Source organism: Carassius carassius, chromosome 35 (assembly GCF_963082965.1).
Source record: "Carassius carassius chromosome 35, fCarCar2.1, whole genome shotgun sequence".
NCBI lineage: Eukaryota > Metazoa > Chordata > Actinopteri > Cypriniformes > Cyprinidae > Carassius > Carassius carassius.
The window spans coordinates 12,926,105-12,942,474 of NC_081789.1; the positions used below are offsets into that span (position 1 = coordinate 12,926,105).

The 16,370-nt window shown below is 35.8% G+C and overlaps 1 protein-coding gene across 1 annotated transcript in view; it reads right to left on the reverse strand.

Annotated features, from left to right (window-relative positions):
• Positions 1-4,656: 4,656 nt before the first annotated feature.
• Positions 4,657-16,370, reverse strand: part of kcnb2b (potassium voltage-gated channel subfamily B member 2b) — a 123,042-nt gene continuing 111,328 nt past the window's right edge. The window contains exon 3 of the mRNA XM_059524485.1: positions 4,657-7,967. Within this exon, the coding sequence (XP_059380468.1) occupies positions 6,027-7,967 (1,941 nt within the window). The 3' untranslated portion in view covers positions 4,657-6,026. The remainder of the gene's footprint in view (positions 7,968-16,370) is intronic.

A 16,370-nucleotide genomic window follows, 5' to 3' on the forward strand; every position in this document is an offset into this window, starting at 1 on the left:
GGAGTTTATGACACAGTCTGGCCGCAGCGCCACCTGCCGGCGCGGAGGAAACAACAAGAGGAACGTGTTACGGTGGAACCTGTTTTTATACAGTCTATGGGTGGAACTCAATAAAAACTTTACTCTAAATTTCACAACTACGTCAACGAGGCGTATTTTAAAATATTCTGATTTGAGCTGATTTTGCAGAGTCCGTAGGACGTTTGCAATTTCCGCAGGTAGGCCTAGCTCCAACATGAAACAAATCATTATTTTGGTGGGAAAAGTGCAGCAGAAGCCTTGGAGTTGATGAATTATGTGATGTGCTGTGTAGGTGGTTTGTTTGAAGCTAAAATATTACATCCTGGTCTGATAAAATGAATGAAATTGGTACTGGTAAAAATCGATATTTGAAAATATGTTTAAAATATACAACATTTAGGCCTCATCATACATCATGTAAGTTTCATATGTTTATCTTCTTATTTCCATCCTGTTAGTTATATCATGTTAATTGTATTATACTCATGTAGATGATACTATTTTCTTTCATTTAAATGACAGTATAAGCATTATCAATGCTCTTTAGGTTCTACCTGACATGATTGACCTTTATACACTATATTACATACATAAATATTTTAGACAAGCATATAAACTACATATTAAAAGCAGTATCTTAATGGCTTATCAATAAAAACCCTGAATTAACTTTAACTTGAGGATTTAGCCTACTTCAAATAGTTGAGATAGACTATTGCTTTCAGCAGAAAACATAAATACATTTAATAGAAAATAACAATAATTGAATAGAATAGAAACAAGTCTGCAGTTAAAATGATCTACAAACACAAAGATACTCTCTTTACTCGAAGTATTTATAAGGCTTTTCCTGTTCTCAAAAGATAAAAAGAAAATTTGTGTAGAAAATAAACTAACACTAGATGTCACAGTAGTTCAAGCCCATGAACAGGTTTGCTAGTGAACCCTAACATAAGAGATAGAGGATGGAATTTGCTCAGAAAGCCAAAGCTGTGCGGCTTGTGTGTGGAATTCACTTCTGTAATTACGCCAAATTTGGTTCGATTTTTATAAAAGATGTTCAGTGCATCATTGAGCAAGGTACTGAACACAACGTTGCTTCACAACAATATTAAAATTGTTATTTTATAAAAAAAATAATTTTGTATTTATATAAAAAAGTAATGAAATCATTTTTGTATCCAAGTAATTCTACACTTAGGACTTTTTTATTTTATTTTTTATAATAAATGATATATATAGCCTACTGTACCGACTGGAAAAGCACCTGTGAGAGTGGAATATATATAGGCTTTGTTTAATGGGCAGGGGGTCTTATAGGAAGAATCTAGTTTATCATGTATAATACCACCTTTTTTGAATACATTTTTGGATTGACAAAGTCATTGAACTAGAAAAAAGTTCCTGCTTTTGTCACAGGCTGTGAAACCGCACCAGTTTGATTACATGCCAATCATGTAAACATGTTTATTATCTCTTTTTTTCTATATGTTCAACAGGAAATACACCAAGAGTAAGGACAGAAGAGACACTTCAAGAGCCGCAGGTACACTACCTTTCAAACTTTGGGTCCGAAGGATTTTTTAACAGAAGTCCCTTTTTTTTTTTTAACAAGACTGTATTTATTTGATCAGAAATATAATAAGAATTATAATATTATGAAATACTATTACAATATATTTTTAGTATTTTAGTACATTTTAAAATGTAATTTATTTCACGATGGCAAAGTCCAATCTTTAGTGTGATCTTTCAGAAATCTTTTTAATATTCTGATTTGGCGCTCAAGAAACATTTCTTATGATCGGTGTTGAAAACAGCCAATCTTTTTGTGAAAATTGTAATTAGCTTCTTTTCAGGATTCTTGTTTTGAATGTGTTTAAGTAATGTGTACTGTGAAGAGGAAAAGGGTTGAATAAAGACAGGAGGTGGAAGTTGCAGAACACAAGTGGGTTATTTACACATTTATTTGCTATCCTGCATATGCTAGTAGACTTAACATAGACAATGCGTTTTATTTTACAGAAATGTTGACATACATGTACCATGACAAAGTGTTCTGTGATCACATAATTGTACAGATTACTACATGCATTCAAAGATGCTGACATGTGCAGAAACAGTCTGCAGCTTAAAAGTGTCTACGGACATTGAGATACAAGATAACATCCTTTAAACAAACAAAAACAAAAAAAGAGGCAGAACACATGAGAGGAAGGAATACAATGTAGCAAGGATGCATGGGAAAACAGGCTATGACACATTTATATTTAACCTCGCTTTCAAACAAAGAAAAAGAAAACACACACACTTGCCATGACGATATATATCAAAAACGATCATGTGATGAGAAACATGCTTGTTCACAGTCCATCAGCTGTTAAGAGTTCGTTTTACCATTTACACATGAGCAAAGTCCCAAAGACACAAATCCCTTTGCATCTAATGCTCCCATAAAGGCAAATGGGAGATGCTTCTATAGTCATTTGATGACATGCTACAGATGAATAAGCAGTTGATTGCCTGAAGTGAGTTTTTAAGAAAAAAAAAGTTTAACAGTACGACTTTGAGCCCCACTCATTTGCCTTTATTCACCAGGCGCTAAATGGTGTGAATCTTTCATTTGTGCAATAGTTGAAACTGTAATTCCACAAATGCCACAAAAATGTGCATGAGAATTGCTATTGACAGTTAAAAATACTGGGACACCAGTTATAAATAACTTTTATCTCATGAGCTGTTCAACTGATCAGGGCTCTGAAATTGTATCTTTGGGCAAACGCAAGAATTTGTAATACATGAGACATTTCTTTATATCATATGAGCATTTCATTTGTTTGTGTTGGCATCACTTAAAGGGATAGTTCACTCAGAAATGAAAAGACTGTCATTATTTACTCATGCTTAGACTTTCTTTTTATGTTTAGATATTTTGAACACCGTTTTTGTCCATACTGTATAATCAATGTCAGTTCAGCCCAAAACAACACCGAACCCCACTGACTTTCGTTGTATGGACAAAATATCAATTATTTTCAATTATTTTACAGGTTTGGAGGTGAGTAAATGATGACAGAATTTTCATTTTTTGGTGAAGTATTACAGCTTTTGTTGTGTATGTGTTACTGAGAAAATTGCAGCAGCTTTAACATACTGAAAAAATAATTCATTTACCGTGACAGAGGTGCTTACAGGCGGTGCTTACCAGGCACAAAATTTGTTACAAAACTTCATTCACTGATGACTTAACCCTCAATATTTATATACAGCATTGCCATATAATATTTGGACACTTAAATTTCATACAAAATATCACACTAAGTAGCATTTGCAAGATTTTTTTTTTCAAAACTAACTGTACTTTTCTTTATTTTTCAAAGTAATTGAGTCATTTTGAATACTTTTTTCCTACCAGTTTATACAGTACATTAATATTTGACAACCAAAAAGTGTCCAAAAACTGCTGTGTCTTATTTTTGTAAAATGTTCTGCTTTAAAAGTGTGCTTGTGCTGTGTATCTTTAAAAGAGATTCAACTTAATTTGATATTTTGTAAAAAATATCACATATTTTTGTCCAAATATTTTTGGGGCCACTGTATATGAGGCATATAACGCACAGCAGGGAAGCTGAGCATCCTTTGGGAATGCATGAGATGGGCCATTTTTCAACAGTCTGTCAAAACAGAAACAGGCATGGGACGATGTTCTTCAAAAAATAACGACAACAAAAGAAACAAGATGATGCGTTCTTTAAATGAAGAAAACATAGACATCCACCATATCAGAAGATTAGTGTCGTAGAAAACCTGAGAACTTAATATTACGCATATCTATTACTTAAGGACCTGATTTTTTTCCCCCTATAAAAAGTAGATTTTTTTTCTGTACAGTGCTATATGAACAAAGCCAACTGATTTGTTTGCTTTCTCATAAATGTTAATGAAGAGGCAGGTATCATTTAAACCACCATACGGCAGGAAATTGTGGTCGTGCAGAATTTCAGTTTAGAAAAAATAGAACCGTTGTCAGCATTAAATAATGAAACAAAAATACTTTTTTCAGGAGCCCATTAAATCATTTCAAAAGTTTGTTTTTCATATTTCAAATGAACCTGTTTGTAGATGTTTATAAAAGACCCTCCTGGTCTAATTTGTCAGAAGAATCTTATTTGAAGAGTATAACTAGAGTGATTCTGACAGCCACAATGTATTTTTGTAAAACGTCAAATCGTGGTAACACTGCTATTTCAAATATTAAAGATATATCATCTGAAAAATACAATTGAAGTCTCTGCATGTACACTTACAAATCCATTAGACTGTAAATAAAGTGCCACAATTCTTGGCCTGCATAGATTGCAGTATGCTGTATTTCACTTTCCACCATAGCGTAACCGCCAGAACAAGCTGAAGTCTTGAATTCCTTCTCCTCCTCCACCTCCTTCTCTTCTTTTTCACAATTCAGATTGTGTGATTTCTCCAAACACAATGCACATTTTGAACAATCAGCCAACTGCCATGCTAAAGCAAGTAATATACATACATTTCCAGCAATCTTGGAATAAAGGCAACACAAAACAGATATTCGCTCATGTGACAGGAAAACTTGTCGGCCAGATGGTAATACATAACTCAAAAAGAGAACAAGGTATTCTTGAATACTCTGTAAAACCAGACAAATGTGAGTTTAAGAAATGACTCAAAGGTCAGGCATCTGAATGATAGAGATATGGTGAAATATGAATAATAATGAAACGACTCATGTGAAAAATTAAAACTGTAGTGGCATTTACACTACTGTACTCTCGTCAAATGAAGAAAATTATTAAGTTTTATGTCTGTATGTAAATTAAAACATAGTTTGTGTTTTGGTCCTTTTGACAAGTATATATAGCATTACTAAGATGACTGGGTTTTTGAGTTTTAACATGGAAATACGTGAAGAACATTTGTAGGTTTAAATGACCAGAACCACTAATTTAATTGTTAATTTATTCTAATACCACTATGTAGACTAGTTTTTCTTAAACTGACTGTTTGCTGTGCTATTGAATATTTGAGTATGTAAAGATAAGTTAAGACATACATACCTGCCTATACCCATTTGTTTGTATGATATATGTTTAAACCTAAAACTTTTTTTTGAATGTTGAAATCTAACTTTATTCAGGTTTCGCTCGCTATTGCGATACATAATAGTCAATATATAATTAGCATTTACAGCTACAGTATATTATCTGATTGCTATTCTCATTTGGCCAACTACAGGTGTATATGTAACTCTGATATCAAGAAGAGAGTGGTGCAGTTCATCTGGTCATTAATTAGAGATTTGATGCTGCTAATTTGAATACCTTACCAAAAATAAAAATAAATAAATAAAACAAAATAAAACCCCCAAATAAATATGCAACATTATAGACCATTCCTAAAACACAAACACATCTGCATTAGGTACACATTGCATTTCTACAGAAAGTCATGATATGTTTCAATACGTCGCTACTTTGCAGCTCACTTTTCACAGTCTTTGATGAAAATTCCCTCTTTAAAACAGAAAAAAGGCTAACAAAAACCCTTCTTACATCTACTATGCCCTCTGTGGCTATGTGCATTTTCATTGTTGTAGTCTTTAAATTTACCGTGGAGTGCTCTCAGCAAACTAAGCACCGTAAAACAGCTTTGTAATATACATGCTCTTGTAGATCTGTCCCCCTATGGTTCCGATTGTCTCTAAAAAATAATAGTGAAAGTGAAAAGGTAAAATGTACAGGTAGGTCAACAATGTCCTCATTGTTGTGTAAATACATTCTAAACAAGCCTCTCGTTTGCACTCGCATCTTCCAGGTCTCATCTGCAAGAAACTGCAGTCTCTTTTGAGTTATTACTAACAATGACACAATTACAAGGGACTTTTCATGCCATGCAAAAATATCTTTCAGACCACATCTGCGTGACCCTTCTCCACCAGTGCGCTCCACTTTGTCTGAAATCTCAAGCCACAGTCACATACTGGTTTCGCAAGATGGCGAGTGATTGCCATCCCCTGGCATTAAATGGATCTCCGGCGTAAACATGTGGTTCTCGACCTTGTGTTCACTTTGGTTAGAGTCTGGCTTTTCCTCCCCATTACCACCGACTACCACTTGAGTGCAGTTCTGTGCTGCTAGTTTGGGCGAGGAGATGGCTGCAGAAGCCACTTCCATTTGGTTCTGTTCCTCATGATAATCCTGTTCCTCCAGGTTCCCCAGAAGCAGTGCCGTCTCCCCAGGATGGTATCCATCAACTAGCATCTTTGGAGAAAGAACCAAGACTTTCACTGGGATACTACCCAGCATTTCCGAATCTGAACAAAGAGGAGAGCACTCTCCCTCCGGGGAGTCGTCTTCCAGAAGACTATTGTTGATGTCCTGTGGAGAAGATGTATTGGGCGGTGTCAAAGGAGCATCCTCTGGTGTTTCGATGAAGTTGACTTTGAGGCCCTTAGACTTCATTGGATTTGTGCCTCGAATGGAGCTTCTGACGTTCTCTATGACCTCGCTGAAGCTCTCATCATCCGGTGGCTTGTCAATGTCTTGGTTGAGAGTGTCAGAGTTCTCCTCCAGACTCATGTCGGAGGGTGTTAGCTGGCTGAGGTGAAGTTTTGGAGGTACTTTTGATTGCCTTTGCTGAATCTGCTCTGCTGTATAAGAAGGGGTGGATGCCTTCTCACCCTGTCCAAACTCAGCAGTGCAGCTCGCAAAGCTGTCAATGCTCGATATGCTCCTGACATCGGTGATTGCTCTTTCTTTGGGTTGCCGTTCAGTGGCCATTGGGACTTCCTTCATCTCCAACTCTATCTCATGGTTTGACACAGCTGGAGGTTGTGTGCTGTTGATTGTGTTGAGATCCGAGAAGGACTGTGTCTTTGTCATCTGATTATACATTTCCTCCAGCTTCTGAGCATTCAGATGCTGTGGACTCGGTGTTCTCACATATTCCCGTGAGCTGTTTGGGCCGCAGTCGGGAAACTTTTTGTCAAAGGATCTGAGACTGGTATCCGAGGATGTGCGCTGTGGAACACCCCACCGGCTCGGAGAAAGGTGGTTGTCCATTGGCTGTTTATCATCACTTTTGTCCACGGTGACGTCCATTAGCTCCATACTTCGTGCGAAGGCATCTTTCAGGTTCATTGATACAATGCTGCCATTTCTCTTGGCTCGTTCTAAGGCCTCTCTTCTCTTGATGGCTTTCTCCTGTCGTTTCTGCTCCTTGTAGAACTCAGAGAAGTTATTCACAATAATAGGGATGGGTAAGGCAATGACCAAAACACCAGCAATGCAGCAAAGTCCTCCAACTATTTTGCCAAGCAGAGTCTGTGGGTAAATATCTCCATAGCCCACTGTGGTCATGGTGATTGTAGCCCACCAAAATGAAGCTGGGATACTTGTAAATTTGGTTGCATCCTCATCCTTCTCTGCAAAAAAGACCAAACTGGAGAATATCATGATTCCCATAGCTAAAAACAGTATGAGTAAGCCGAGCTCATTGTAGCTGCGCCTCAGGGTGAATCCAAGAGACTGCAGTCCTGTTGAATGTCTTGCCAACTTCAGAATCCTCAATATTCTCATGATACGGAATATCTGCACCACCCTCCTCACGTTCTGGAACTGCAGCACGCTTTTGTTTGACTCGGTCAAAAATATAGTAACATAGTAGGGTAATATAGCTAATAAGTCAATGACATTTAGTGGCCCTTTGAAGAATTTCCACTTGTTTGGAGATGACAGGAAGCGCAGGAGATACTCCATTGTAAACCATGCAATACACACGGCTTCAACGTGAGCGAGTTGAGGATTGTCATTGGCCTGGCCAAATTCATCTGTCACTTGCAGTTCAGGCAAGGTGTTCAGGGAAAGTGCAACAGTTGAAAGAACGATGAACAGAATGGATATGATGGCCAATATCTGCAAGAGAAAAAAAATGCAATCAATATCAATATGAATTTTCTTGGTTCATTATGGAAAATTGACACAAAATTTTGTGCAGTGCTAAAGTAAACTTGCAACAATATGTTTATTTAACTCATTCTCCAGACAAGTTTTTATGGCTTTTCGTGTTTTCACTGTTATACACTCAGGGGCACTATTACACATCTTCTGAATGAGTACAAAACCTCCCAAACAAAAAAAAAAACATTTGAACAGGACGGAAAAACTAGCAATCTATTATGTAAACAGATACATATTGGTAAATAATGCGATCATCAGAAATAGACAGCATATAAATGAAAACATCTTAATGTTATGGAGTAAAATGATGATCCAGGAAGTGGTATATGGTTGTGCAAGCTTTACTGGATTTATGCTTTGATAATTGTACTGAATATTATCCCGAAGTAGTTTTTATGAGCCTACATATAATCAAGTGTTGCTAAAAAAAGAATGCTTTAAGCTAGAATAAAACTTTTTTTTTTTTTTTTTTTAAAGGCTGGCAACTTTTAAAAAAATATGTTGGCAGGGAAGGAGTTAAATTGTGAGCACAAAGCCTTTCTGTCTCTGTCTTCACACACACACACACACACACACACACACACACACACACACACACACACACACACACACACACACACACACACACACACACACACAATCTTATTTTCTTAAAATAATGTTTTTAAGGATCCATTAAAATACAAGGCAAATCCATTTTAGTGGAAAACTAAATAGAAAGTTAACATTACTTTCTATTTAATTTTCTACTAAAATTTGATTAGTTTTATGTTATTTAAGGATCCATTTTCTTTGTAATTAAATATCGTTGGCAACAAGATTAAAGCTTAAAAATAGTCTGACATTATTTGTCTTGATTTTAGCATTTACATCCTCAAAAGCAATCACTAAACTTTCTTTTGCATGCATCTTCTTGTGCATCTCAAGCATCAAGAACAATTGGTAGTAGAACAGCTCTGAAAAAAAGTGATAGCATAAAAACACAGTAAATTAATTTTGTTATGATTAAAGGAGTCAGATTGCGTGCGTGTTTTGTTTGTATGTCGTAGGTGGGATCGGAAACCATAAAAATAAGGGCATAAATAAAGCCAATACAAAAATAGCATCCCATTTTCTTTGATTACATGTGTTAAAGGGGAGCATATGGCATGAATATCAAACAAGAGCATGAATGAAGTGAAAAAGCACTCTGCCCATAAATGGCTTCAGTAAATGAATGAGTGGGAGGATCAAGCGTGAGCAGACCTTCCTGCCACTATTGACCAAGTGCAGGTTGAGCTTTTCCAATCTAAGCAGGTCGAAGACAACAGCTATGCCTTCACCCATGTATTTCTCACTGCACCCTATCTGCTGGGAATAGTTCATTTAATGTGCACCACTGGCCACCTGTAAAAAAAAAAAAAGATATCTTGCTTTTTTAAAGACATGGCAAATTCTTTGTTCCCTCAATGACTGTTCCATTCTTTATTGTCTGGCAATCAAGTAAAATAGGGGTTTGGTCATACGTAACTTGTCACATGGACACGCCACCTGATGTACTGCCATAATGTTCTTTATCTAATATAGCTTTGTAATCTCCTGCATCTTCAGAAGTGTTGTGAGATTGTGATGATGTACAAACAAACAGAGCATAGCTACTGAACGAGCAGCAAATTCAAATAATGTCATATATGATTAAACATCTCAAGAATTTCTGGATCCTTTTGCAAATTTGAAATGCTAAATCAGTTGCTAAGTGTCTCATATATCTAATTTATCTTCTTTTACAAAAAATAGATTCCTGGCCAATGTAACACTGCATACTAATATTCCATTTCCTGCGGTGTACCATGAGTTTATTACATAAGCCAGTGCTCTGTACAGCTGTGAAACTGCAGGACACAATTTTCTGTACAAGTAATATTTACTTGCTTTGCTACTGTATTTGAAAAATAAATAGCCATATTATATTGATCAGAATATTCAGAAATATATGTCTTACTATACGTATTACTAATAAAAATTACTATATAAAAATGCAATTTTTTGTAGAAAATGTATTTCATTGAATAACATTTAACATAATCCTATTGTTACCCTTTACACTTTTAACATAAGAATATTGTTAAGTATTGTAAAATTGTTTTTTTTTTTTTTTTACATTTGTTGCATTTCTTGGTTATACCTTATTTTAAGGTGTCATACTGTGTGGGTGTGGCTTGGTTACTTGCATGTAACTATACATAATTTATTGTTATTATACATGTAACTTGTGACAAGGACACCTTAAAGTGTTACCCATTTCTTTCCTGTTTTAACTCTGCTAATGCAAAACCATATTCAATAAATGTCTAACTAATCTCTAGAGGTCAAAATAGCAGCTGATAAAAGGTGGCTGTTATTCTGATGACGGTCAAGAGAAGGTCTCTAGGAATATTAGGGCTGATTAATCAAATCTTCCATTACAGATCTAGGGCCTTTTATAAATGAGAGTAAGATTGATATTTAGTAGGAGAGACATCTCTCAATCATCACTAGCACAGTTCTGGTGATTCTGAAGAGTGCATAACTTTCTCTGACCTTGACGTGTCAGATGAGTGAACACTTTCTTTCCTTTGTAGAATTCTGTCAGGACTACATTGAAATTGTGGCTGTGTTACTAATGCAATCAACAGCAAGTTTCAATATAGGTATTTCAACTTTCCACAGAATGGTTGGCAATCATTTAATTAAAAGTTAACATTATAGTATAGGGACCAGTTCTCACTATTTATTAGTTGCTTATAAACATTTCTATTAATAACATATTGGATGTTTATTATAAAACACATATTGTGCATGCCCATGTTCTACATCCCTAATCCCACCCAATACCTGATTGTACCAACAACCTTACTAACTATTAAACATCAGCAAATTAGGAGTTTATTGAGGTAAAGTCATAGTTAATGGTTTGTTAATATACAAGAATTGGACCTTAAAATAAAGTGTGACCGATTAAAGAGACAGTTTACCCAAAAATGAAAAAGGCTGTCATCATTTACTCGACCACAAGCTGTTACAATGAGTTTCTTTCTTCTGTTGAACATAAAATATGAAAAAAAAGGGTAGTTAGTTGAACTATCACTTTAATAATGATTATTTTATTCACTTGACATTCACCTTGATGTAAAAAATATTTTCATAACTACTGTTCAAAAGTAAGATTTTTATTTTTATTTTATAGGAATAAATACTTTTATTCAGCAAGGGTGCATTAAATTAATCAAAATTGATAGTATAGATTTATGAAGGATCATGTGACACTAAAGACTGGAGTAATGGCTGCTAATATATATATATATATATATATATATATATATATATATATATATAATTTTTTTTTTGAACTTTTGAACAGTAGTGTAGAGTATAGGATGTTTTAATTTGCTTATCAATCCCTTAGTCCCTTCTGTGTTAAGTTCTACTATAGACGTTGCTTGCACCATTAATGCAAATGATACTGCATATGTGCAGTGGTGAATAAAGTGATAGTGATGTCATAAAGGGAGCGGCTTAAGTAACCACTCGTTTAAAACACTGAATCTGTCCAATATAACAAGCCCACCGCATACATGGTTAAACCATAATATAAAGCATGGTCAAGTCCAAAGATCTGTCCATGAAATGAGCCGATGCGTTTAATCTCAGTCCACAGAGTTCCCGCTGTTCTACATTTTGTAAAGCAAGAGCACTTGCGGTTCAGGAAGTATTATAATGAGCACTCGGTAGAAACCTATTAGTAGCATGTCCCATTAGTCAAGCATGGATTTTCTGAAGAAGTGTGAAGTCATGGTGTTCCGAGGACACTGAGTGCCATCTCACATCTTCACTTCTGAGCAACTTCAGTTCCGTTCCGGATTACAGCAATAGTGATGTGTCCTTTATCTGCACTGCATGTACTTGTCCATACACACTGTGATGTGGAATTCATTTAGCTACTAAAGTCATAAATTTTATTTAACCTCCCGCCCTAACTCTTTCTATCAATCAGTCACAGGCTAGCACCTCCCAAACAGCAGGAGCTGCATTGAAAATCACATACCCACAGGCAACATTACAGGGAGAGGGGTCAAATGAATATGGATCAAAATGTCTGACCCTATTTCCGTGAATCCTTTAGAAGTGGACTGCATTAACTTAAATGAAGTGGGAGTTGTTAAAGACATAAGTTACGGCACACATCCATGTATGCTTTGCGGCTTCATTGGGATAATTCCTATAGGAAGGACCCCTTGGTCCTCACTTTCTGACCCATGAACAGCTTGCAAGGTTGCTCGCTTCTGCCCGTCCATTAACATCATTGACTAGGAGGACACACATTGCCTGCAGTTGTTTTGTCTATTACAAAAGCTCATCCAGCAGCTTCCAATACATCTATAAAATGTGTTACATGAGCTTTGGGATTAAATGTTTTGTCCTGTGGTGCAAAGATAAGTATAACAAAAAGGAATACATGCCTCTGAAAAGACCTGGCATTGGGGCAATGTTAACAAAACTACAGAAGACAATGGTGTTAACAAAGGTTTTTAATGGCAACTAAAATTTAGTCTCAAAGAAAACATTTGCTTGACTCAAAATGTACATTTTGTCTAAGTAAAATACATTTTTAATCGAATGAAAGTCAGTGCAAACAAAAGTCAGTGTGCCTTGAACAAAACTCTGAGGTTTCAGTGATAACATCTCTGATTGGCTGCTGTGTTCATAAATTCAACAGAATCACAAGTGATTGATTAAAATGCACAACACAGTAAAAACACACAAAAATAAATATATGACTGTTGCTGGCAAAATGAGTCAGAATGTGCACTGGCTAATTTTGAGCTGTACAGCCATAAAAAGTGTAAAAATGTCAATTTTGGTGGAATTTGAGGTTTTCACAAAAGTTTGTTCATTAAGCCCTTGTCTAGTGATCCAAATGCTCCAAATATTAATTAAACATCTAAAATCATCTTTTTATCTACGTTTTATGAGAGGAGTACCTTTTCTCCACTCGCTTCTTGGTTCTTGTATTTAAAGTGGTCACAAACATAATCTTAAATGTCTTAAATGAACGTTTGGGGATCTGTTGGGGAAAAATATTGGATGTGTAACATTATATTAGATTTGTGCATTACAGTAAGTCATAATATAGGCCGTCTGTCTCAGTAATGTTAATGGAACAATAAAAGTAAAGAGTGAATGATTCAGAGCACTTGAATGAACGGTTTTTGTATTTTAAATAATAAATCTATTTGGGATTTTTACATATATATATATATTTTTTTTTTGCATCTGTTTTTAATTATGACAACATGCCCCTCTGCCCCTCTACCAGCCCCCAATCCCCCCCCCCCCCCCAATTTGAATACTAGGTACCTGAACCACACACATGCACACACACACCATAAGACAAATTCTATAAATAAACAGAAAATATAATACTAATTTTGGTGAATATTCAAGTTATTTTGTCTCCCGTTCAGTGTTCAATATGTAACCAAGCGTTTTCCAAGACTGAAACAAATAATCAAAGGGCTAATGTAAATATTCCCTGTGGTTTCTCAGACTGGTTTGTGTCATCGGAATATGAATGAGGAGAGCAAATAAATAAAAGAAATTCCACTTCAGCCTCTGCTTATGTGGACATAAGTCTCACTGTCTGCTCTGACAAGCTCAAAAGCCTTTGGTCCCACCAAACCCAGCCTGAGCAAGCAGCTTTGAACATGCTATCTTTTTTCAACCCAGATCTTTCCATTTAAAGATGTTCAATAGGAAAGACCTGGTGAAAAAAATCCAGCCAAACCCGCTAGAGCATGAAACATCTACTTGCTTTATGGTCCCAAGTTTTAATCACCTGTCACCTCTTCCATTCAGCCCTCTGAATATGTTCTTCCACTAGGACTTTAACTTCGGTTCAGTCACCTGTCACCAGGGACAGTCATGTAATTTCTTCACTGTGGTTGAGCCTAACCTGCACGGCACACAAGAAAAATTACCTGGCCCATACCAGTCTGTCTGTCAACCAAAAGAGGTTATTGATTGAGTACACATCACATTATAGACACTGCAAAGAGCAAGCACTGCCGAGCCATATCGATCGGCCACTTTGTACATTATCGTGCCTGATGCACCTTGAAGTGGGACAGTTTGCTGTCCCACGTCATCAATACACACTCCACAGTTTGGGTTACTCCTTAAGCATGGGACCAATTCCTATCATTATGACTGGGAAAATGTTGAAGGATCACTCAATGTGATAGATATAGTTATTACCTGAGTCAGATGATATGCTGAAAAGCAATAGAAATATATGGTGCTTGCCGTTCCAGGTGAAAGACACTGTCCTTGTGGAGAGAGCATTGTAAAGCTTTATATAGATTAATGAGCTTGCTTCATAGAGACAAAAGTTCGAAAGAATAATACATATTCAGGCAGAATGCCAGTTTTGAAATGTTACATGGCATAATAAAAATGTTATAGATCTGCAATAGTTGAATGTCAAATAGATTTTTGTTGCCTCTGTTGTGTTGCTTCTGTGTTGTTTTTCTTAGCTAAAAAGCTGAAATAAAATAAAATATATCAGACATAAAAATTAGAAATGTTACATAAGTAACTAAATGAAATAAAAATGCATTAATATAATAAATACATTAAATGTAAATACATACGTAAATACATCAAACGTAAACAATGATTGGGTACTCTCCAAAGTGGCAAAAGATGTAACTCAGGGGAGAAGAATTGTTAAATAAATTGTTATTTTTGATTAAAAGGAACAAAAAGTATCCTTGTAGCTTTGCCAAATTAAAGTTGAGCCACTGACGTCACATGGACTGTTTTACCGATGTCCTTACTTCGTTTCTGGGTCTGGGAACATTACAGTTGTGTTGCTGTCTATGCAGGGTCTGAGAGCTCTCTGATTCCATCACAAATAACTTCATTTGTTTTCTGAAGATGAATGAAGATCTTACGGGTTCAGAACGACATGAGGGTGAGTAATTAATGACAGAATTTTCATTTTGGGGTGAACTAACTTTTTAATATGTAAATATATTAATAGTATAAAATAATAATAAAATAACATTGTTAACAAAACAGCTGCACCACTGATATTCAGTGTTTGGAATAACATATTATTAGTAACGTGAGTTACATATTCAGATTATTTTTTTCAAGTAACTATTCAAGTAACACATTTTTTAATTTACAAGCAAAATATGTAATGCCAGTTTTCCCATTTACTGACTGACAACTCACAGATATCCCAAATTTACTTTTTGTACTTAATCTCATTTTAGTAACCAATAGAAAGTGTTGAACCTTCTTCTTTTACATCTTATTCTTCATGCTATCCAGAATGGCAGCGTAGACAAAAGGTTTGTTTGAGCTTTTTAAATTGACATTTCCCAACACTGCTTATTATAACATAAGTAGGTGAGAAGTGACTGTATTATAAGTCACAGAATCATTTATTTTATTACTTCAAAACAGAATTCTTTAGGAATAAAACAAGTGACTTGCAGAATTTGGAACCTCATAGCATGCTACCCTTGGTGATGGGGAAAAAAATATTCCAATGGTTTTCGTCTGAGAAACTTTGCATTTGCCGGCAAAACAGATATTACAAAAATACAAAAGTAATTTTTTTTTTTTTTTTTACCATCACCATGTTCTTTTGAGGGCTCCATACTCATGAAATGGAAATGCTAGGTGTTTTTGTTTCCAACGTTTCTTTCTGCACAGTTTATTTCTTATTTATCACTCTAGTCATGGCATACCAGCTCCAAACCTTTGAAGTACGTGTGCAACTGTCAAGGAATGTGAATGAGAGGTGCTGGCAGTACCTTTCAAATAGACCTCCATATCTAAAGTTAGCAGTTTATAAGCATTGATTTAACCCGATGAATCTTGGCTGTTTAAAATGTGGTGAATAAAATTAAACGGTAATGTTTCTGAGCTTCAGGGGTCAGTATGTGTTCGATTGCCATGGCAAATGCGAGTAAAGTGATTGGCACTGGCTACAAAGAGCTCCGTTCAGGTCGGTTCCGGGCTCATCTCCACAATGTTGATACCCCGGAGACTTTATTGGCTGGGCTATGAACATTTTGGTTGTCCAAGCTCCAAGGCTTAAGGGATTTTGGGAGCTGAGCCAATCCCATTCAATCACAGCTTCAAGAAAAATGACCACTCATCCATAAATGCAGTGGAAACCACAGAAAAATAAAGTCAGGAGTGTCAAGAGGCCCACAAATGGTATTTCATGATGCAGAGATATGCTCCACTGAATGCTTGGTCTAAAAATTACACCACTTCTTCAAAGTCCTGACAACCCTACTGAAAATTCCCTGAATGTGAAAG